We start from the raw sequence: 22,554 nt of genomic DNA on the forward strand, positions 1-22,554 counted from the left end.
TAATATTATAAAGAGGAAAGATTTGTTTGTTTGTTTGTTTCGAATAGGCTCCGAAACTACTGGACCGATTTGAAAAATTCTTTTTCCATTAGAAGCCGACATTGTCCCTGAAGAACATAGGCTACTTTTTTTATTTTTTTTTTTATTTTTTTTTGTTTTTTGGTTTCATGTGTGTTTTAATGTTTCCGAAGCGAAGCGAGGGCGGGTCGCTAGTATTCGAATAACGGTCCTCGGACAAAAATATCAGTCAAGTGAATGACGGAAGATCTTTTTTATTGCTGAGCGTGGTTAATGGAGTTCACTCAAAAATCTCCCAAACCGATCAACTATGAAGTCAAAGTCTTGTTTTTACTCATACCAATTCTACTAGTGCTGTAGACGATAGCTACACGAAAATGCAAGATTCGACTAAGATTTTCCTGTTTCAAAATCAGTTAAATTACTCCCAGGCGAACTGTTTTAAAAGTACATTTAAAATCCAGTTTTCAAAGATATAATCGTAACAAAGACACCATTCGTTACCCGAGCTCTATCTCGGTTAGATTTTTTTACTGTTATTTTTTGACACGTTGACCCAATTCCGGGACGATCGCAACCCTTTCTGGGACCCTTTTTTTTTTTGGATTTTTCCGGATCTGTTACGGTGCCTCGGTGGTGAGTTGCGTTTTCCGTTTAACAACAGCGGGTTTTCATTTTAATTGACGAAACAAACTTAGAACAGCAAATTAATTTCTTTAACATTTTGAACGTGAATCAGTCCACATGATCATGCTAGTTGCTCTTTACCACCGTCTACAATAAGCTATTAATTTGAAGCTTCAATTGTACCACGGCAATACGTGTGAATATTTTAAAATCATTGTGTCATCGAGATCGAGATAAATGTAGGTTACGAATTATAAGATGATTCAGTTTTAACAGCAATACAGCTGTCTAATCCACTCACGAATCCACTAACCCGGACTGCATAATTGTCTTGTGAGAGAAATAGGCGTGCTTAGTGCGGATTTGGAATTGCCCTTCCACTAGTACTTAAGATATATGGCGTTACTTGGGTAAGTAGTCGAAAAGACCATTACGACATTTTTTTTTTCTCCTACCTATGCTGATAGCCTTGAGAGGCTATCTCAGCTTCGCCGTAACGTTAGTAGGTGAGCTCGCGGGGCTCAACCGGAGAGTTGCTAACACTGACCCTAGCAAGAGCAGTGCTTCGCAGAATCTACCACCGGATCGGAAACGCGACCCACTGAGAAGATCCGGCGAGAAACTCAGTGGGCTTCCATTACGATAGACCTGACCCTCGTCTTTTATATTCAACTAGCGACCCGCCCTCGCTTCGCTTCGGAAACATTAAAACACACATGAAACCAAAAAAAAAAAATTATAAAAAAAAATTAAAAGAAGTAGCCTATGTTCATCAGGGACAATGTCGGCTTCTAATGGAAAAAGAATTTTTCAAATCGGTCCAGTAGTTTCGGAGCCTATTCGAAACAAACAAACAAACAAATCTTTCCTCTTTATAATATTAGTATAGAAGTATATAGATGCAGCTCTGTGGGGATTAAAAACAACATTTCTATGTTGATTTCGATTCCGTTGAAGTTCATTTCGCGCTTCGCGTTGCTCATCAGTTTGATTTGCTCTTATATTTCTTTGACTTGCCGTATTTAGAGTTCTGCGAGTTCTTGTACGTCTGGTTGGTAGCATTGTTAAAAACGAAAATCCAACTGAAATTAAAAAGATCTCATATATTTTCTATATAACCATGTAAAATTGTAATATTGTGTAGTCACCAAAAGTTACCAAAAATCGATATGAAGTGAAGTGAACTTACCGTGATTAACAAACACTTATTAGCAAACAAAAAACTTCTTAGTATTTAAAACAAAACGAACTTTATTAGAAACATAATAAAATTATTATTAACGCGGTTTTTTTTTTAAGAGATTTTATGACCTGGTAACTGAGAGAGTCATGTCTTATTTTAATGTATATTCTTAATTTTATGAAAAATGATGTTATGGAGTGAAATGAAATGAAAATGATTAATTTGAGACATTAATCAACTGGGATGAAATTAAATGAGATGATATGAGATGAAATCTAATCTCAGTAAAATGGTGGTCATTTACTAAAATTTTTTCAGTGGACTTTTTGGAGGATCCCGAGAAGTTACGTCCAGCGCCTTTGTTTCATTTTCCCACATTTGTGCACTTTCACAGATATTAAACGGTTAATAAACCACCATTATTACACATTTAAACCCGAAGAAACACTAAATAGACAAAATAAAACAAATCACACAACTTCACTCCACGCGTTCCCGCCAAAAAGTCCATTAACGCGGTTATGGATGTGTTGTCACAGATTACCACAGATTCTTTTGTTTTAAATTGAATGACGTTGACATTTGTTAGCGCGGTTATCGATGTGGTGTCACAGATTACCACAGATTTTTTATTTTAAATTGAATGACGTTGACATTCGTTACGCGCGTTTTTTAAAATATGCAAAATTAAATGTATATTTTTCAATCTTTCTGAGAGATTTTCTTAATATTTGTTTCCGTAAGAACCTTGTACAGAGTATTAGAAAACTACAAAAAAATAAATAAGCCAAATCGGTCGAGCCGTTTTCATGTTATGTCGTGACAACGGAAAACGGGTTTCATTTTTATATATATAGATTACTGCACTATTACCATAAAACCCTCTGGCCTGATCCCTTATCATCAATAAAATAAATTCAGAAAACACTCAACACTACACATGTCCTTTGAATATATATATGTATTTATTAATAGTAACAAAAGATAAACAAACCCGAATGTGAGTGTGCGATGCTATCTGCGGACCGACTACAGAGCATCATTGGAAAACAGTTAACACCACCCGACGCCGGTCGCACATCCGGAATGTCCAAACACAAACAAATGTGCGGACTCTTGAATGACAATTTAATTTGTAAGCTTCTACAAACCATTTGCGATGAGCAAATAAAAATCATGGAAACTAAAAAAGGATGATGAAAATTCTATTATAGAAAAGTTTGTGTCACGAAAATAAAGTATGCCGATCCTTTATAATCGTGTAAATAAAGAAAATCATCAATAGTTTTCATTCCATATATTTAAATAGGGTTTTATCTATTTACGGTATATATTTAGACACATTCGTAAATTCGACTTCATAAGAACGGCGACACGGCCAAGTTACCTAGCGCCGAGGTCTTTTTCAAGCCTTCTTCAAAGAGGAACACGTGATTATAGATAACTAGCTTGGGGATAGCCATGGGGAAGGATTCATTCATCATCAAGGATTCATTCCAGAGCTCTATGGTGTATGGCAAATATGATCTCTTGAAACAGACGTTATCCAGAAGATCTGGGCCCATAACGTCCGTTTCGTAACGTCCGGTTTGAAGAGTGAGATAGCCGTCCATCCGTCCATCCGTCTACATCCGTCAGATGGAGGAGGATGAGAGATGGGCTCTTCGTAAATCGCGTCACCTTGCCCCCTACTTGTGTTTTAGTTTAGTTTTGTCCCTGTTGAGTGACAGAGGGTTTTGTCCGCTCATCACAGGCATGTCCCGCAGGTGAACCGTCATCAAAGCATAGGTGAAAGTCCCAGGATTAGGTTGCTGACCCAAAATAAAAAGGGTTCAAACGTTAACTTAGATTATGGTCATTGACAATCCATTTCCGACACCTAAATTTTCTGTATGGAGTCAATTTGAAGTAGCTGGTACCTGGGAGCATAGAAGCAAAGAGAGAAGCAGTAGGAAAGCAGCAGATTTATGCTTCATAGGATACTTACTCACAACATTTATCAGCTGATGACTCGTCAAGGTAAGCCAAGCTTTACCTTTCCGACTAGTCTAAAATAGAGCACATCTCGAAATATTGACCCCAAGGAACACAACACTATCGATTTGTTGTTCTTCTTGTTTAAGTACTAAGAAGTCCTAAGAGCCCCAGATCAGATTTCAACAGTATTTTGCCATCACGATCGGTCTTGGCTTATGCTTTTTGCTTGAGACGGTCTACTTTTTGTACTCCAGTGCTTGTGTCAAGGAGTGTTTTTTTTTTTTTTTTTTTATTGCCCTTGTAGGCAGACGAGCATACGGCCCACCTGATGGTGAGTGGTTACCGTCGCCCATGGACTTCAGCAATGCCAGGGGCAGAGCCAAGCCGCTGCCTACCGTGTGTATAGGCTCTCTGCCTTCTCCTTCTGGCTTATCCATGTCTGGTGTTACGATGCACTTTCTGCTTGTCAATTGGCATTTTCCGACACACCTTCCACAGGTATTCGTTGAAAATCGTCTCAGGTAAAAAATACCAAGTTTATACCACAAGCAGCAGTTGATGAAAACCTGAATCGGCTACACTGTCTTTTACTTTGCTTTCCATGCACGTAGCTTTCATATTTAATCGAATTTTTTTGTGTTTAACTATGCGAGTCGACTTTTTGGTTCGTCATATGTATCGGTGTTGCAGATACCGCGTTTCCACTCAATGGCTTGCTCGATTATCAATGACAGGGTATTTATTTGATCCGAACAAAATAGGTTTGGATGAAATCCAGTCCATTCATGCCGAAGAAGCGGCTCCATTGTTTTCGTTATTCTGATCAGAAGGGTGTAAAAAAATAATTAAGTAACGTAGAATAAAATGCAGATTTGCGACCTTTGAATGTAATTTTAGTACTAAATGAATGTTACGATATAAACGTATTAAATACAGAATCCTCTGGCCTTCTTCGACTTGTACCAAACAAAAGACCCACTGAATAATATGAGTTACATCAATCACCGTTTCCATCTGTTCTCGACTGATTGACTTCTAGATAAATGAAGGGGTTCCTCTAAAATATTATAGTCACGGTACACAAAACCCTTCCCTTTCCTGCCCTCCCCTGGGGTGTAATTCCGAAATTGTCCCTTGTTATATTTTATTTCTGGCAATTAATTTGGAAGTGTTGAAATTTAGATGGAGCATTTTGTGCTGGAGTAATAATAATTGTTTTACTTTTTTCTTTTATACCAAGCATGTGTGTTCCTACTTCCAAGCGATTTCTAACGGGAGTAATTTGTACGTACCTTAAAAGGAGATTTAAAAACAAAATCGGTAAGAATCTGAAATGATATACATAGCATGATTATGATCAATTTTGTATAATAATAGTCTAATCTAAATGTGTTAAATTACAAAAAGCTTAATTGAAAATAAATGTTATGGTTTTGCGTGATACCTAAATCACAATGTGGGATAGTCATCATAGAATACAACTGAGATCTTGACTTGAGCTCCTAAGCCTGCCGTCGGAGTCCATGATCATCATGTGATGTATGGACTCCGACCGTGATGTCGCCCGATCGTGGAGTACCATAAAATAAAAACATCATAAATAACTTTAGTAGCATCTTCAACACGATGCTCTACTGGCGATATGATTCGGAATCGCTTCAATCATTCTACTAGTAGTAAATGTTGTAGAGGCGTCTTGCGAGTACGCACTGAAAGGTACAGATAGCATATTTCTTCTGCGACGTACTAATTCATTCCAGTTTGAAGAGTGGGGCTGTCATTGTGGTACAAAACTGAGACTTAGAACTCATGTATCAAGCTGGATGGGGGTAATTCCGTTATCAATATCCTTGGGCTTCGGTAACCACTCAACACCAGGTGGCAGTAAGCTCGGTCAAAGTCAAACAAACAGCAAAACAAACAGATTTAACTTTGTCATGTACACAAAGAATTTAACATTTGAATTACACATAAAATATAATGCAAATGACCGACAGCGCCATCTAGTTTTGACGAAGAAAGAAAACTATTTTTAAAAGACTGATGATCAACGGATCATTTCACGTCATTACGGATCCTCCTGATCCATTAATGGTACTTTCAGGTACCACAAGCACCAGTCACGTCCGCGTCGAACCCGTCGCTTGCGACGAGCGAATTAACCCATAGACACAGCCCACTGAGTTTCTCTCCGGATCTTCTCAGTGGGTCGCGTTTCCGATCCGGTGGTAGATTCTGCGAAGCGTTGCTCTTGCTAGAGTCAATGTTAGCCTCACTCCAGTTTGAGCCACGTGAGCTCACCTACATGTTAGGGCGAAGCCTCTCAAGGCTATCAGCATAGGTAGGAAGAAAGAAGAATCATTAACACGCAGAAGTCCCGGCGTGTAAAACGTGCTATATCGTAACGAAATCTGTAAGGTCAATGAATTGTCGCAAATATACTAATTAATCGTTCGGCGAACACACATAACAAATAGAAACATTACATCAAATATAACCAAATCAGATGACTCGAAATCTGCGATCAAAGCTTCATTTAATAACGTGATCCTCAAAATAACCGGTTTATGGAGTATCGGAGAGCTTTAGATACTATCGGGAGCTTAGAATCCCTTTATCTTAGATCTAAGGGACGTCGAAACGATTAGCCGTCCTGAACTTTGTGCGGTCATTTGTAAGTTCGACCCCATTAGCGGAAGGGTTGTTTACGAGGAGCTTTTTTGATATCTTTGATCTTTTTAATAATGATGTCCACTTTAGCTTTAGAGTTTTATCGTGTCTTAAACAAATTTTGTTAAAGGACTTTGTGTTTGGAGTTTATTTGTAAGAATTTCGTTGTGAAATGTTAGTATAGTAGGGATTTTATTTCATCTTGTGAAAATAGTTATTATTAAAAAGTTAGATGAAGTTTTTTCCTACTCTAAGTGGGCAAAGTAACCAAAGCTTAAAGACATCGTAAAATTATACTACTTTGAGATTTAACATCCTTAGAACAGGACACGTGATTGCTTTATGGCAGAAATACCATCACCATCCTTTAATGCAGCTGAATCTACCAACCCGAGTGGGTTAACAATGTGCCTTGCCATCAGCACTGAGATTTCAGATTAGAACGAGATATTCTCGAGGGATAATGCCCTTATGACCCACAAGATCCTATATCATCCAAGGCTACAGTTGGGTTGGGTAGGATTCCATTAGGGTTATTGTCCAAGCTTTGCTTACTGCACTAGCAAAGTCTAGGTTTATATCAGAATGAGGAGATCAGAGAACGAAAAAATGATAAGATGAATATCATCATCATCATCATCATCATCAGCCTTTATCTGCCCACTGCTGGATATAGGCCTTCCCCAATGCCTTCCACATAATGCGGTCCTCCGCCTTCCGCATCCAACACTTCCCGCCGCGCGCACTAAGTCGTCAGTCCGCCTGGTTGGAGAACGCTCCTTGTACCCATCCGTGGCCTCCATTCAAGGACTTTGATAAGATGAACGCGCCCTGTTAATCGCTGCTCTGATCTTGGCTACAGTGGGAATGAATCTCGATGGAAGCACAGCCTTCTCTTTATTTTTATTTTTTTATTGCTTTGATGGGTGGACGAGCTCACAGCCCACCTGGTGTTAAGTGGTCACTGGAGCCCTATAGACATCTACAACGTAAATGCGCCACCCACCTTGATATATAAGTTCTAAGGTCTCAACTATAGTTACAACGGCTGCCCCACCCTTCAAACCGAAACGCATCATTGCTTCACGGCAGAAATAGACAGGGTGGTGGTACCTACACGCGTGGACTCACAAAAGGTCCTACCACCAGTTCTCTTGGTTAATAGCGACTTATTTGTTATTTTGTTTACTAATTGCGCGTTATTATTCACCAGCTGAACGGCGTTTGGGGACTACCAGCCGTCGTCTGTGACTGCTACATCGCGATGGATGTCACCTGCTCAACCTCAAGCATATTCAATCTAGTCGCCATATCTGTGGATAGGTACGTAAATTTGAACGAATTATTACTAACATAAGCGGTTCCAAGTTCTGCTATAAGTCTCATTCTGCAGTAATTATATATTACTAGCCGTACTCGTCCGCTACGCTGGGCATTTAAAATTATTATTTATTGTCATTATTATTAGGGAGTCCACTCATATAAATATTAGCCTTGAATTTTGAATTTTGAAGTAGAATTTTGTTAATCCAAAATTTTTGTGTTTTGGTAAACGCCAAAAACATATTTGAAGAATTGTATTTTTTTTGTTTTGATTTACGTATTTGATCTAAGCGTTAAAGCGCCTACCTTAATGCTTAAGGAATGTACTTGATTTACAAAGAAACGGAAAGTGACTTTGACTTTTTTTTAACAAAAATTTAAAAAAAAATTAAAATTTAATTTTATAAACTGATAGAATACATTGTTATGCTTGTAATTCATTGAAAGCATAAAACAAATTTTCTTAATTTTTTTAGTTAAGCCACTTCAATTTTTTTTTTTTTTTTTTTTTTCCTACCTAAGCTGAGAGCCTTGAGAGGCTATGTCAGCGTAACCCTAACTTTAGTAGGTGAGCTCACGGGGCTCAAACCTGACGATGTTGCTAACACGAACCCTAGCAAGAGTCGTGCTTCGCAGAATCTACCACCGGATCGGAAACGCGACCCACTGAGAAGATCCGGCGAGAAACTCAGTGGGCTGTGTCTGAGAGTTAATTTACTCGTCGAGCCCTTCGTCGCAAGCGACGGGTTCGACGAGAACGGTGACCGGTGCTTGAAGTACCTAAAAGCACCGTTAGTGGATCGGGAGGATCCGAGATAACGTGTTTTGGGCGACGTCGACTGCTTTCCATTCTGTCCGCAGGATCGGGAATGTAGTTACCGGCGGCCACGATGAGAGGGTTCTCGTGTCGTGCCGCTTTATCGAAGTGGCGCATGGACGCCGACTGAAGATACTTACTGATGGACTCTAAGTCCAGGTCGTCATGGAGGTCGACGTTCCTGACGAACCACGGGGCTCCGACGGCTATCCTGCAAAAACGGGATTGAATAATTTGAAATGTTTTTAGGTGTATGCGGGCCGCGTGAGCGAACACTACACTTGCATAGGTCATGACGGGGCGTATGCAAGTTTTGTAGAGTGTCACCTTATTTCTAAGGGACATTTTACTTCGCCTACATATCATCGGGTAGAGACGTCCTAGAATGAAGGCGGCACGGTCGCGTACCGTCTTAATGTGGGGGCGGAATGTCATCCTACTGTCGAGGGTGACGCCTAAGTACTTGACCTTCGGGGCCCACGGTATGGGCTGGTCGAACATCGTGATTGGGCGAACGGCGGGGGCGGGGGTGTTGACGCGCCTAGTCGGGAGAGGGATGCTCAGCGTGGTGTTCGGAGGGCGACCCCTTTTGAAGAGCACCGCTGTGCTTTTCGTGGGGTTGATGTCGATGCGCCACTTCCGGAACCACTGTCCCATGGTGGTAGCTGTGGTCTGAAGTCGTCGATGAAGCAACGCCTTCTTCCTACACGAGTAGTAGATGGCGGTGTCATCGGCGAAGAGCGCCAGATGGGTCTCCGGAGACCGGGGTATATCATTGATATACAAACTAAATAGTAACGGGGAGAGGGCGGAGCCTTGCGGGACTCCGGCTGTGACGTGACGGGGCCGGGAACGCGTTCCCTCGACTCGATATCGGAACGAACGGTTCGACAAGTAGTCTCGTATGATGAGCACGAGTCTGTCTGGCACTCCCATGTTATACAGTTTGTATATCAAACCGTTGTGCCAGACTTTGTCGAACGCCTTCGCTATATCGAAGAAGAGGGCTCCTGTCGGAATGGGTTTCCGCCTGTTCAGCCCTAGTAAGATGTGCTCCGTGAGGCGGTGCACTTGATGGACGCACGAGTGTCTGGCGCGGAATCCAAACTGCTCGTCTATAAGAATTTTATTCGCGGATACGAAATCCCAGAGGCGTTTACGAAGGAGCCGTTCGTATAATTTGCCTATCGCCGGGAGGAGACTGATGGGGCGGTAACTCGCGGTTTCGTTATTCGGTTTGCCCGGCTTGTGTATGCCGATAACGTCCGCTTCTTTCCACGCCGCGGGAAAGATGCAGTTCGTCATAGCAGCATTTAATATCGTGGCCAACATCGTTATCAGTTGGGCTGGTAACAGTTTTAGCGCGCGGTTGCGGATGCCGTCGGAGCCGGGAGCTTTCCGTGGTTGTAGGCTATCGATCGCCTCCTTAACCTCGGAAGTGGTAATGGGGGGTAACGCGTCCGAGGGCGGCAGGGAAGCTCTGCGCTCGACCTCCCTGTCGACGAACTCGGTGTGTTCGGGGTCCGCGTGTTGAGTGCTGGTGGTGCACTGCTCTTGCAGTGCATCGGCCAGCAACTCTGCCTTGTCATCGTCATCGTAAGCCGGTGGTTGGCCTGAGGGGCGTACGAGAGGCGGCATAGTGACGATAGTTTCGGACTTGAGGGTCCTAGCTAGTCGCCAGTATGCTTGGTGAGTGGGCGCGAGTTCTTCTAAATAACTATCCCAGTTTTCGTTTCGGGCGTCGCTTAAGCGGGATTTGACCTCCCGCTGTAAGCGACGCATCCGAGTCCGGTTTGAATCCGTGGGATATCGATCGTAGGCCCGGATTGCCGCGTTTCTGATTCTAACGAGGTCCCTAAGATCGGGGGAAAGTCTGATGCGGTGGAAGGAGTCCTCCACATCGACTTGTTTCGAGGATCTTATGATCGCCGTCGAGACGTGATCAGTGAAGATGTTTATGGATTCGACGGTATCCTCGGGGGATGGAGTTGAATCCGGGCCGCAAGGGAGGATTGGTGGAGCGGTGTCAGCTAAGCACGTGCCCAGCTTCTTCCAATCCACCATGGTCCTCGTATCTGGTTCGCGGTTGAGTGGGCGACCGAGCTGCATGACGACAGGTCGGTGGTCTGAGTCGAGTTCTGACATTGCCTCGATGGAGCGTAAGCGCAGAGTTACGTTCCTCAGCAGTGCCAGATCTATTGTGCTCGGACGACGCGCGGCGTTGTACGGATAGCACGTGGGGGTCGGGGGGTTGAATATTTCGAATGTGAGGTCGTCTATGAACGCGTCGAGACGCCTACCGTTCATATTCGTGCGATGGCAGTTCCACCTAGTGTGGTGGCAATTTAAATCGCCTGCCAGGATGACCGCGTCCCCCATACCGAGCAGTGTCTCGAGGTCACTGCTCAGGAGGGGTTTGTCAGGGGGGAGATAGACGGATGCGATGACGATCGGCTGGTGTCCCGTCAGCGCGATGCGGCACACTGACGCCTCGATATGTAAGAGCGAGGGAGTATCGAGAGGGACGCAGTGCAGGGCCCTCCTATAGTAAATGACAGTCCCGCCCTTACGGGTGGAGAGTCTGTCATTCCTAACCATGACGTAATTCGCGACTTTGGGGTCGCGACGCGAGGGCTTTAGGAAGGTCTCCTGCACCAGAAGGATGTCGATGAGATTGTCGCGAAGAAACTCATAAACTTGATCGCGCTGACGCGCGAGTCCGTTAGCATTATAAAATGCTAACTTTAAGGAACGCGGTTTTACCCTACCGTTGTTGGCCATTGATTACCGGTAATCAAGCCAGCGTACGCTGGACGGACTCGATGACGTCCATATGGTCGAACGTCGCGTATAGGCGGTCATCGGCCGTGACTGCCCTGCGCATGGCGTCGGCGAACGAGCGCATGCGATCTATATTTATCGCGGCGATATAATCACGCACGATTGAAAAGTCGTTTACGGCAGGCCGCGCGGGGCCGGGGCGAGGCGCGGGACCGGGCGCGAGGGCGGGGCGCGGCGCGAGCAGGGGCTGGGGTGCCGGTGGTTTCCCTGCCAACGTGAGCGGCAGCGGTTTTGCCCACGCGGAGACGGTGGGCACCGGTGCCGGCACGAAGGCAGGTTTCGGCGCGCGGGGCGCCGAAGTCTTTGGGCCGACGGTTTTAGATGGCGCGTTGGCCAGACGCTTCCGCGGGGCCTTGGGGCATCCGCGGTAGTTGGCTGTGTGGCCCTGCTTCTGGCAGAGCACACAGCTCGGCGGTTCGGTCGCGGTCTCTTTGACCCGCGAACAGTCGGCTGTCGCGTGGTCACCGAGGCACTTTACGCACCGCGGACGCGCGTGGCAGTTGCGCGCGGAGTGGCCATACAGTTGGCACCTATGGCACTGACCGGGAGTGCCTTTTTTGTGTGGGGCCTCGACGGTGACCCCTGATAACCCGCAAACGGTGCGGAGGCTTGAGGCAATTCGTTTGCCTTCGGCGGTTGGTTCCAACGCGACGAGAACCATGTTATACGCGAATTTATCGCGCCCGCTGTGCATACGGTGCACACTTACTATCGGGTACGCTTGTCTGATTAAATCATCTTTGATTAGCTCGACGTCGAGCTCTTTTGGTACTCCGCGTATTACTACGCGGAGCTCGCGGTCCTCCTGGAGTGCATAGGTGTGGTATCCTATGCTCTCCTTTCGGAGGTAAGAAGTGAGGGCCCTATGGTCGCCCGGCGTTGCGACCTTTATTTGAATCCCGTGCGCGAGATTACGCGCTTGGGAGTAGTTGATTTTGTTGGCCGTAAGGGCCTGGGATACCCGGTTCCACGCGGATTTTTCGCGTAGGATTACGGGCGGGGGCGCGACGATTTTATTGACGGGCGCGGGTTTCGGCGACGGAGTTGCGCGGCGAGGGGAGTCGGGTGAGACCACGACTTTAGGACGCGACGCGTTCGCGGCCTTTGGCTGTTTCGGCGCCGCGGACGGTTCCACGGCGCGGGCGCGTTTTTTCCCGCGCGCGACGGTGGTGAACCCTTCCGAGGTTCCCGGTTGGGGACTCGCGGCGGACTCGTACTCCATTTCCGACTCGGAGTCGGAGCCGGAGCTTGATGCCGCGCAAGACGCGATCGACGCAGGCGCGGGGGTGGGGGGCGACATCGGCGAGTCGCGAGGTACCGGCGCGGGGGGCGACAACGGAGAGTCGCGGAGTGCCGGCGCGTCAAGGCCGGCCTTGTAAACTTCGAACCTTGCGATTATGTCCGGACAGACGTCGCGGACGAACTTCATGAATAGCACAGCGTTGGTGTCACTCATGGTGACGTGTGCCCGGGGGGGGCGTCCCCGGGACTTAAAGCAAACTCGCCGAAAGGCGAGTCCCCTGAGTGGGAGTTCACCCCCTGAGCTTTACCAGCTCCAAGGGGGGGGAGTGCCTTTGCCGTGAAAACGGCAGTCGGCTGGGAATTGGGGTGGAAAGTTGGGAAGGTAGGGCTCCACTGGGTTGTGAGAATGCCACAACAAGCGGTGATCTCAGTGGAGTTTTAGTCTCGAAAGAGACTGTTTTGCTCGCCGAATATATAAATGAATTTAATATATGAAATGGATGGGTGATAATGAGTTAGCGTTACGAGTGCACAACTCAAGTACAAACTGTTTTTACAACTCAAGGTCGCGACGCCAGCGACAGCGCGTCAAGAATGCACAACAATGCCGCGATCGGTGCGACAACGACAATGTTGGACAACTCGAGACTCACGTTCGCGACGGCAGCGACAATTATTTGCAAAAACGCGTCCGGACCGAACGGCGATGCAATCGGAACTGAAAAAAAAAAAAATGCCACTTCAAATCTAAGCATGCGGTATATATACTGGTGGTAGGACGTCTTGTGAGTCTGCACGGTTAGGTACCACCGCCCTGCCTATTTCTGCCGTGAAGCGGTAATGAGTTACGGCTTGCAGGGGGGGGTAGCCGTAGTTAAAAGTGAGACCTTAGAACTCACGTCTCAAGGTAGGTGGCAGCACTTACGTTGTAGATGTCTAAAAAACTCATGTACGTCTATGCACGTAGATATGAGTTTGTAAGCAAGCGATAAAAGCTTTAATTGCACTGAAATAACTGTTATTCTTCACTGCCACTATCCTACCTTCTAATTCAAATTAAACTGTAATTACAGCATCGAGCATTGAATGACACATTGACATTTAAAAAACGTCTTTGTCTTCGACTTCATAAGTTTTATCGCAGGATACAGGGGCAGTACAGTTGTTAAAACAATTACGTTATAAGGACGAAGTGAATATAAACAAACACATATTAATTATCTCCCAAGTAACACAGACCGGTCAGCGTATTCTAAACACCCATAAAGCCACCATGCATTATTCAAGGCATTGCGCCAAACTATCCAATTTCCGAGTTATATGTCATGTTCTAGACTTTATGACCGTAAAACGCTGATGGCATGAAGCTTTTTGCTGTTTGTTCCTAAGAAATCGTTTTCTGTGATGCCGTTTGGTTTGTAACTGTAATCTCAGAGATGGCAGACTCGTAAGCACTAGGTCTCAAAATCCGGCAAAAAATAGTACCCAGTCTATACTAATATTATAAAGCTGAAAAGTTTGTTTGAACGCGCTAATCTCAGGAACTAGTGGTCCGATTTGAAAAATTATTTCAGTGTTAGATAACCCATTTATTGAGGAAGGCTATAGGCTGTATAACATCACGGTAACACCGATACAAGTGGAGCGCCAATAAAGAATGTTTCAAAATATTTTCACTTTCTACGTAAATGAAGTGGGCAGTAAAATTTAGCGTTATGCCAGAGTAACTATTCCACGCGGACGGAGTCGCCGGCAAAAGCTAGTATTTTATAATCTCATTATGGCATTCGCATTTGTAAAGTTGCTTTATGAATGCGTAAGTTTAACAATAAGCTATTAAGTATTTTAAAACCTATAGTGACGTCTAAATTTAAAATCCGCTTATATACTTGCATAGCTAAAAAGTCGTTTAGTATATCTAAAGGTTTAAGAGAAACGGTTAATGGTAGATAAGCTCGCAGTTAAGCCGATTTTAAAATGGTAACGGTCGCTAACGAGTAGTTCAATGACTGGATGTTGGATGATAAAAAAGTGGTCACACCATTTTCATTAGGCAAAATAAAACTGCTCATCACCAAGTCATAGGCGACCTGTATCTATAATAATAATATAATAATAAGCCTTTTATTCGGACAACATATCGACGCTTGAAAGGCAAACGTGACTAAGCGACAATAACTGATTTGTATATAAATGATAGCCAATAACCATATTCGATGCCCAAAAAAATATATTTCTAGGTCTATTAAAATCATTTCAATCCTACAGCTAGATTCGTTAAAATAGAATTTTTTTCAGGTATTTCTCATGTATATTTTAAATTAATTTTAACTTTAAATTAGTCTACTGTAAAGTTCACGCATTGTCGCTTAGTCACTTTTGCCTTTCAAGCGTCGATATATACAATTAAGTTTCTATATGTATAAGTGGGAAGATCGGAACTTTTTGGTTAATTCACACTGGCACACTGGTTTTATTTTAAAAGAAGAAAATATAAATGACAGATATAAAATTGACATAACGATGTTACGAATATGTATGTAGTATTTTTTTGAAAGAATAAAAATTTTTGTTGTTAAACTAAATATCCACTAGATTTTGCGATACCATCCCACATATATGTATTAATTAATTTTGTAATTTTTTTATTTTGTGTTCACGTATTTGGTGCGTCTTCACTTTCTGTAAGTCCGTTTGCCAGTTGACAAAGGCCTCGTCTAACCTACTCCATTCTGATCTCTCTCTGGCTACTTTACTCCATATTATGCCCGCAACCTGCCTGATATCATCGACCCATCTTTTTTGTTGTCTCCCTCTTTTCCTCTTGCCTTCCCTTGGGTACCAATGTGTAGTTATTTTGCTCCATTTTTTTTCCCTCTGACCATGTGTCCCGCCCACTTCCATTTTAGCCTTTTTATTTTTAGAGTTACGTCTTGTATCTTAGCCTTTTTTCCTAACGTTAATGTTTCTTATTCTATCCTCCCTGTTTACTCCTATCATGCTTCTTTCCATTGCTCGTTGGCAAATAGCAATTTTATTGGTTATGTTTTTTGTTAAGGTCCATGCTTGGCTTCCATACATTAAGATTGGTAGAATGCAAACATTGAATAGTTTGCCTTTTGTTCCTATATGATCATATAGGAGGGTCATATAGGACCTGTATCTAAGGGTTTTTAATTTCTATGATACTCGTCTCATGCTGTCTCCGGAGGCACCCGTTTTAAATGAGAAACTCGCAAATGGGACCTCATTAGACCCGTAATTAGTTACGTCGTCACGTGTAGATAGTCCAGCCGCGAGAATGTGTTAACTGCCCGATCGAGTAGATGAGATTTTAGTTATTTATGAGGCTATTAAAGCTTTTATTTTTAAGTCGCATAAAATTCGACCGCTTTTACAACACGCGAGAGCGGTTTACGATGCGAGCCCTTTAAAAGCAATTGAGATGATAATAAGAGATGAGATGAGAATAAGAATAAATAATAAGCTCACCTGAGTCAGCCACATTAAAATTGGGTGTTTTGGCCAAAAGTATATCAGTATAGTACTTTTTTTTTATTGCTTCCGTGGACGTCCGAGCTCACGGCCAACCTGACGTTAAGTAATTACCAGAGCCCATCGACATCTACAACGTAAATGCCTTGTGATATAAGTTGTAAGTCTCAGCTTTTACATTAGAACGGCTGCACCACACTTCGAACCGAAACGCATTACTACTTCACGGCAGTAATAGGCAGGGTGGTGGTACCTTTTTTTTATTGCATAGTTGGTTGGACGAGCTCACAGCCCACCTGGTGTTAAGTGGTTACTGGAGCCCATAGACATCCACAACGTAAATGCGCCACCCACCTTGAGGTATAAGTTCTAAGGTCTCTAGGTGGTCTCTAGTATAGTTACAACGGCTGCCCCACCCTTCAAACCGAAACGCATTACTGCTTCACGGCAGAAATAGGCAGGGTGGTGGTACCCACCCGTGGGGACTCACAAGACGTCCGTACCACCAGTAAAATATACACATGTAAATATTATATATTACAAAATACTATAAATATAGACTTGGAAACAGCTAAATTAGGCTGAAAAATCTAATTATACTTATTAAGACGATCATTATTAACTATGCTGTAAAATCCTGGAACCTTTACAATCAGCGTATGTCTATACTAATATTATAAAGAGGAAAGATTTGTTTGTTTGTTTGTTTCGAATAGGCTCCGAAACTACTGGACCGATTTGAAAAATTCTTTTTCCATTAGAAGCCGACATTGTCCCTGATGAACATACGTACTTTTAAAAAAAAAAAAAAAATTTTATTTTTTTGGTTTCTTGTGTGTTTTAATGTTTCCGAAGCGAAGCGAGGGCCGGTCGCTAGTATTAGAGTATAATGATTATCATAATGAAAAAACGAAACTTGGTCTACCCGATTTCTTGTTTTTGGCGACATGTAAAATCAAAAACGCAATTTCCCAGCTTCGTAAAATATAACTCCAGCATAACATCTGTTTGTATTACTTATTCTTGTGAGCCAAGCTTTTGTTTGTCATTCGCCAATTTTAGAAATACATATGTTTATAACAGATTTATAGTATAGAAAATTCTGAATTGAATCTAACAATTGGGTAGGACGGAAAAAAACAACATTAAATTTTCTTCGTTTGACTGAAAATGCCGGAATACAATACCTTTGTTTCTTGTTATAAAAACACCGCCCTGGGTCTCTGACGACCAGAATTTTAAACAGCTCGCACCCCTTGAATTGCCTCACATCTGAATGATTGACGAGCAGGTTGATAACGAAAAGGAATAGAGAGGTATTATTCTGGCCTCGACGGACTGCGCGGTCGAGGGGCCCCGGCAAAAATACGGTCGAGGTAACATTTATTTTGGTCACATATTAAATATAAGGTCAATGGTTTAGCAGAGATTTTTGGGTGGAAATTTTGGGTGGAATTTTAAAGAGATGGTAATTGGTACGAGGTATGTTGGTGATTGCAGGACGAAACATCAGGCGAAATTAAAACTGTAAAAGAACTTTACTTAGCCTAGGCCCGTGGTTTTCGGTATTTACCGAAATTCATAAAAATTTCAAAATAAAAACTTTGTACATAATAATCATAACTGGGAACAAATCACGAACGGTCATCCGGCTCCAATTTAAAATTCCCTGTGTTATGAGTAGCAGAGACTATTAAACATACTTATATATGTTTTACTTATGTACTTATATACATATTTAGTTATACCTATTGTAGTAGGCAGATACCTAACTATTCCCCTGGCATTGCTGACGTGTGACATCTGCCTACAAATGTCATAAAAAAATTATTAACGATGTATTGATGTATGTTCGGTCTTCGAATGTAAATAAACAATTGGCTCACATGATGTTGAGTGACCGTCGTCAGCCATTCAGTCCTCGCTTGAAGAAGGACATGAAAAAGCGCTCAGAAATCACTGTGGAGGACAGTCCAGAATAAAGGTAGTGCGTGGAAACATTTTGCTAGGAAAGGAACTGTTCAAAAACATAGCAGTTCCAGATAGTAGGGATGAACTCTATTCGATGGCCATGTGATGGTAAATAGGGGATGAATAATCTGAAAGAGGTCCGCAACGCATTCTCTACTTCAAGTATGGGATAAAACACAAAAAGTAAAGTCCCTATGCACGCTTGGTGATTCCAAATTATCTATCACATTTTATTTTTTTGTTCCAGGTACATAGCTGTGACACAACCGATAAAGTACGCGAAACATAAGAGCAATTGTAGAGTTTGGACCATGATCGGCATCGCGTGGCTGGTCTCCGGAGCAATAGGATCTCCAGTGGTCTTAGGCCTAAATAACACCCCCGATAGAAGTCCACACCAGTGCCTGTTCAATAACACTGACTACGTCATTTATTCCTCACTCGGCTCCTTCTATATTCCTTGCATAATCATGATGTTCCTGTATTATAATATTTTCAAGGTAAGCTATATTAATGTATGTTGAAAAATTAGTGGAACGTTTTTTTGTTGGTTTGGTATTGACAAATAAAATCAACAGTCAGGATACGGCTGTTAAGGCCTTAGGATGTATAGTCGCTTCCCATTGGAAAATTAAATGCAATTTCAAAGGTCTAGAATCTTTCAATTAACCTTTTAACCTTTCGCAGCAGAAGTAAGGTTCCTGTTGCATTTCTTTACGACGATGACCGTGATCAGAAAAAGCTCAAGCTGATTAAGCCCATGCAACTCATAATACTAGTACGTGATTAACATTAAAGCGATGAACATTAAATAGAGAGAAGTCAAAAGTATAACTCACGTACAATCTTGAGAGGGTTCTAAAGGGTTAGCACAATTTTTAATTAAACCGAGCTAGGGATGTTTCAAACGTCAAATTACGGGTAGACTGAAAACTACCGATAGATATTGGCAGTCGACTCTCTGAATCAAAGAAAAGTATGCTTTATAGTAAGTGGCTACAAGATTTAAATTTCCTATTTCACCAGGCTATAAGACAAAGAGCAAAAAAACAAAGGGTAGCGAAGAAGACCTCTGCCGCAATCGGGTCAGCGCTCTCCAGCGGCACTGCAGCTGTAGTCATTGAGAACATGGCGCAAACTCAAAGGCTGACTGAAGCATTACAAGACGATAGACCGACTAACACCGCTTCGGGAAGCAACGATGAAGTGGACGACGAGGAAGACAAGTAAGTCGAAATGAGACTGCAAGAGACAGATCTAGCTCGTCTTCCCAGACACCTTTTGAAGGAAAAACGTGTTTATCACCATCTGCAATAAAAAACGAGATTGAAGGTTCAAGCTTATTTACTGAGAGCACGTGTTGCGGATATCTTAGGTTACAGACCAGAGTCCTATTTCAGCGGTATAGTAATCATACTTTTTAATTTGAAAGATAATACTGATTGCATTTGTAAAAAATAGAATTGGGACTTCAGCCCCGAGTCCCAAGGTAGGGGATGTTCAGTACGAGATAACGGGTCCCGGTAATCACCACGGTGGGTCACAAGCATTTCTGCCCATTTAGAGCTAAAAATGTTGACCTCATACCTCAAGCTAGGTTTTTTTTTTATCGATTGGATGACTTGATGAGCTCACTTGATGATGACCCACCTGATCTTAAGTGGTTTCCGAAGCCCTTAGACATCTACAATATAAATTCGCCCCCACATTGAGACATGAGTTGTAAGGTCTCACTAATAACATTACAACGGCTGCCTCGCCCTTCAAACCAAAACGCATTACTGCTTCACAGCAAAAATAAGAAGGGTGGTGTTACCTATACGTGTGGACTCACAAGAGGTCCTACCATCAATACCAAATTATAATTTTGCGGGTTTGATTTTTATTACACGTTATTCCTTCACCGTGGAAGTCAATCGTGAACGTTTTTTAAGTACGTATTTCATTAGAAAAATTGGTGCCTGACGGCGGGATTCGAGCACCGTTGCATCGCTACATATGCACCGGACGTCTTATCCTTTAGACCACGACGATTCAAATGGGTGGCGATATTCATTCGATCTAATATTACTGTCATGGCTGTTCACCCTGAATATCAATAGATATATTTCACTTAACGTACATAATTCCTTTCAGAAATATAAAAGCATTCAGCACGTGTCTTATCTGGACTCAAATCTGCAACCCAATGATTGACCCAGGCATACCGTCAGGCCAAAACCCACAAATTTATTGTTTAGATTTATTATACCCTTGTTTGATTTATGTTCTTAACTCGAAGCTGTCCTAATTAAACCAAAATTGAATTAGGGTTATTTGATAAACGCGAGTAAACATAATTCTTAATTAAATTTTTATTTTAACACTGTTTTACATTTCAACTGGTTTCCGCAGATTTTGGGAATTTCATTAACTCTGTAGGTAACAAAAAAGTTATTGATGTAACAGAAATAACCATTTCACACCTTTAATGTTGTTATCTTGAACTCAGGCTGTATTCTCGATTTCTTTAGACACAAAAAACATTTGTAATGTTTGACTTCTTTAACAAAAACTGATGCACTTGCACTAACTAATAGACATGTGAAACAATTGAAAAGAAATCCAATATTCTGTTTTGGAATGGGTTTTTGTCTGATTATGTAATCTTCATACGGGATTTACTATTATTATATTATCTATACTATTATTTATACTATAAAATGAGTTAAATCTCTTTGGCTTTTATGAATTCTTGAGCATTTGTACCACATTTAATCACCTAAAAAAAAATCTAAGCTCTTCAGCACATCAAGACAGACTAATATTAGAGAAGAATAAGTCAAAGGTTCGTTTGACAGAGCTCTTGAGGACTCTTTACAATTGAAGAAGGAACTTCTTTTTTTTTCGGTCCTTACCAAAAAGATAAGTCCATAAATAGTAGTGGTAATACTATTACTAGTCTCCTTAGCCGGTTTCGGTCATGGCGACCACTTTAAAGTCCGTTTTTAACTGTCACGGTGTGCTCGTGTGTGGCTAACATAGCCGATCTTATTCTTAAAAGTTCGTGCACGTAGCGGACAGGTGACCACACCATTATAATAGTTGTAAGAGAAACAAATATTTATCCATTGAATGGAAATTTAAAAATGACTTTAAACATTGAGTTCTCTGAGAGGACTTGCGATGCGAGTGATCCATAGACGTAAAAACGATTCCATAAAAATTGTTAAGCCCAGCGCTAGCCTTAATTGTGATTAATATTCCGGCAGAACGGAAATGGGGCCGTATGCCGAGGAACTGGTCAACACGAGGTCGGCACGGTTCATGTTGGCAGCTGTCGTCGAAGAAACCGGCCTGTGAGTATAATTACCGGGATTACTGAGCAGATGATGGGCGAAGTAAATTCTGGATATTTAAACATTCGCGTAGACCACTCGTAGGAGAAGCTATAGCAAACGGTACAAACAGGAAAAATTATAACCTAAGATCATAATTTTTAATCATTTCCCAATCACTACATAGTATAAAGCAAAGTCGCTTTCTCTGTCCCTATATCCCTATGTATGCTTAAATCTTTAAAACTACCCAACGGATTTTGATGCGGTTTTTTTTAATAGATAGAATGATTGAAGAGGAAGGTTTATATGTATAATAATATCCATAAATAGTTAAGAAATCAATAATAAATTACAGTTTCCGAATCTTAAGCAATCAATCAAATGTAATCAAATCTTAGTTATAATTTTTTTTTTTTGTTAATGCACTGTCCATTGCACCTATAATTGAGGTGACATCTGCCATGAACTTTTGTCAATTTGTCAATGTTTTGTATTGATGATCACTTTGTTGGTGCAACTTAATAAATAAATCACTAAGTTTACTTTCTTTCTTTTTATTGCCCTTGTAGGCAGATGAGCATACGGCTCACCTGATGGTGAGTGGTTACCATCGCCCATAGACTTCAGCAATGCCAGGGGCAGAGCCAAGCCGCTGCCTACCGCTTAATACTCTCCACAAGCCTCGTTTGAAGAAGGACATGTCATAGCGCTCGGGAAACACCGTGGAGGGGAGCTCATTCCAAAGCCGGATGGTACGTGGCAAAAAAGATCTCTGGAAACGCACTGTGGATGACCGCAGTGGCTCCAGGTAGCATGGATGAACTCTACTCCGGTGGCAGGCGGTACGATGGTAAAAACGAGATGCCGGTATCATCTCGAACAATGCCTCAGAGCACTCCCCATGGGACATATGGTACAAAATACAGAGGGAACCGAAGTCCCTCCGCAGACCCAGAGGCTCCAAACGATCCGTGAGAATGGGATTATCGACAATCCGAACGGCCTTCCTCTGTAGGGAGTCAAATGGAAGAAGCTGGTATTTGGGAGCCCCGGCCCAGAGATGGGAGCAG

The 22,554-nt window shown here is 42.5% G+C and overlaps 1 protein-coding gene across 4 annotated transcripts in view; it reads left to right on the forward strand.

Annotated features, from left to right (window-relative positions):
• LOC114239593 (dopamine D2-like receptor) overlaps positions 1 to 22,554 on the forward strand; it is a 164,847-nt gene that overhangs the window by 133,038 nt on the left and 9,255 nt on the right. For all 4 annotated transcript variants that reach the window (XM_089734530.1, XM_028169874.2, XM_089734531.1 and 1 more), the window contains exons 3-6: positions 7,689 to 7,798; positions 18,412 to 18,664; positions 19,191 to 19,390; positions 21,416 to 21,502. In XM_089734530.1, coding sequence (XP_089590656.1) covers positions 7,689 to 7,798; positions 18,412 to 18,664; positions 19,191 to 19,390; positions 21,416 to 21,502 — 650 coding nt within the window. The remainder of the gene's footprint in view (positions 1 to 7,688; positions 7,799 to 18,411; positions 18,665 to 19,190; positions 19,391 to 21,415; positions 21,503 to 22,554) is intronic.

This window comes from Bombyx mandarina, chromosome 18 (assembly GCF_030267445.1).
Source record: "Bombyx mandarina strain Sakado chromosome 18, ASM3026744v2".
In the NCBI taxonomy this organism is placed as follows: Eukaryota; Metazoa; Arthropoda; class Insecta; order Lepidoptera; family Bombycidae; genus Bombyx; species Bombyx mandarina.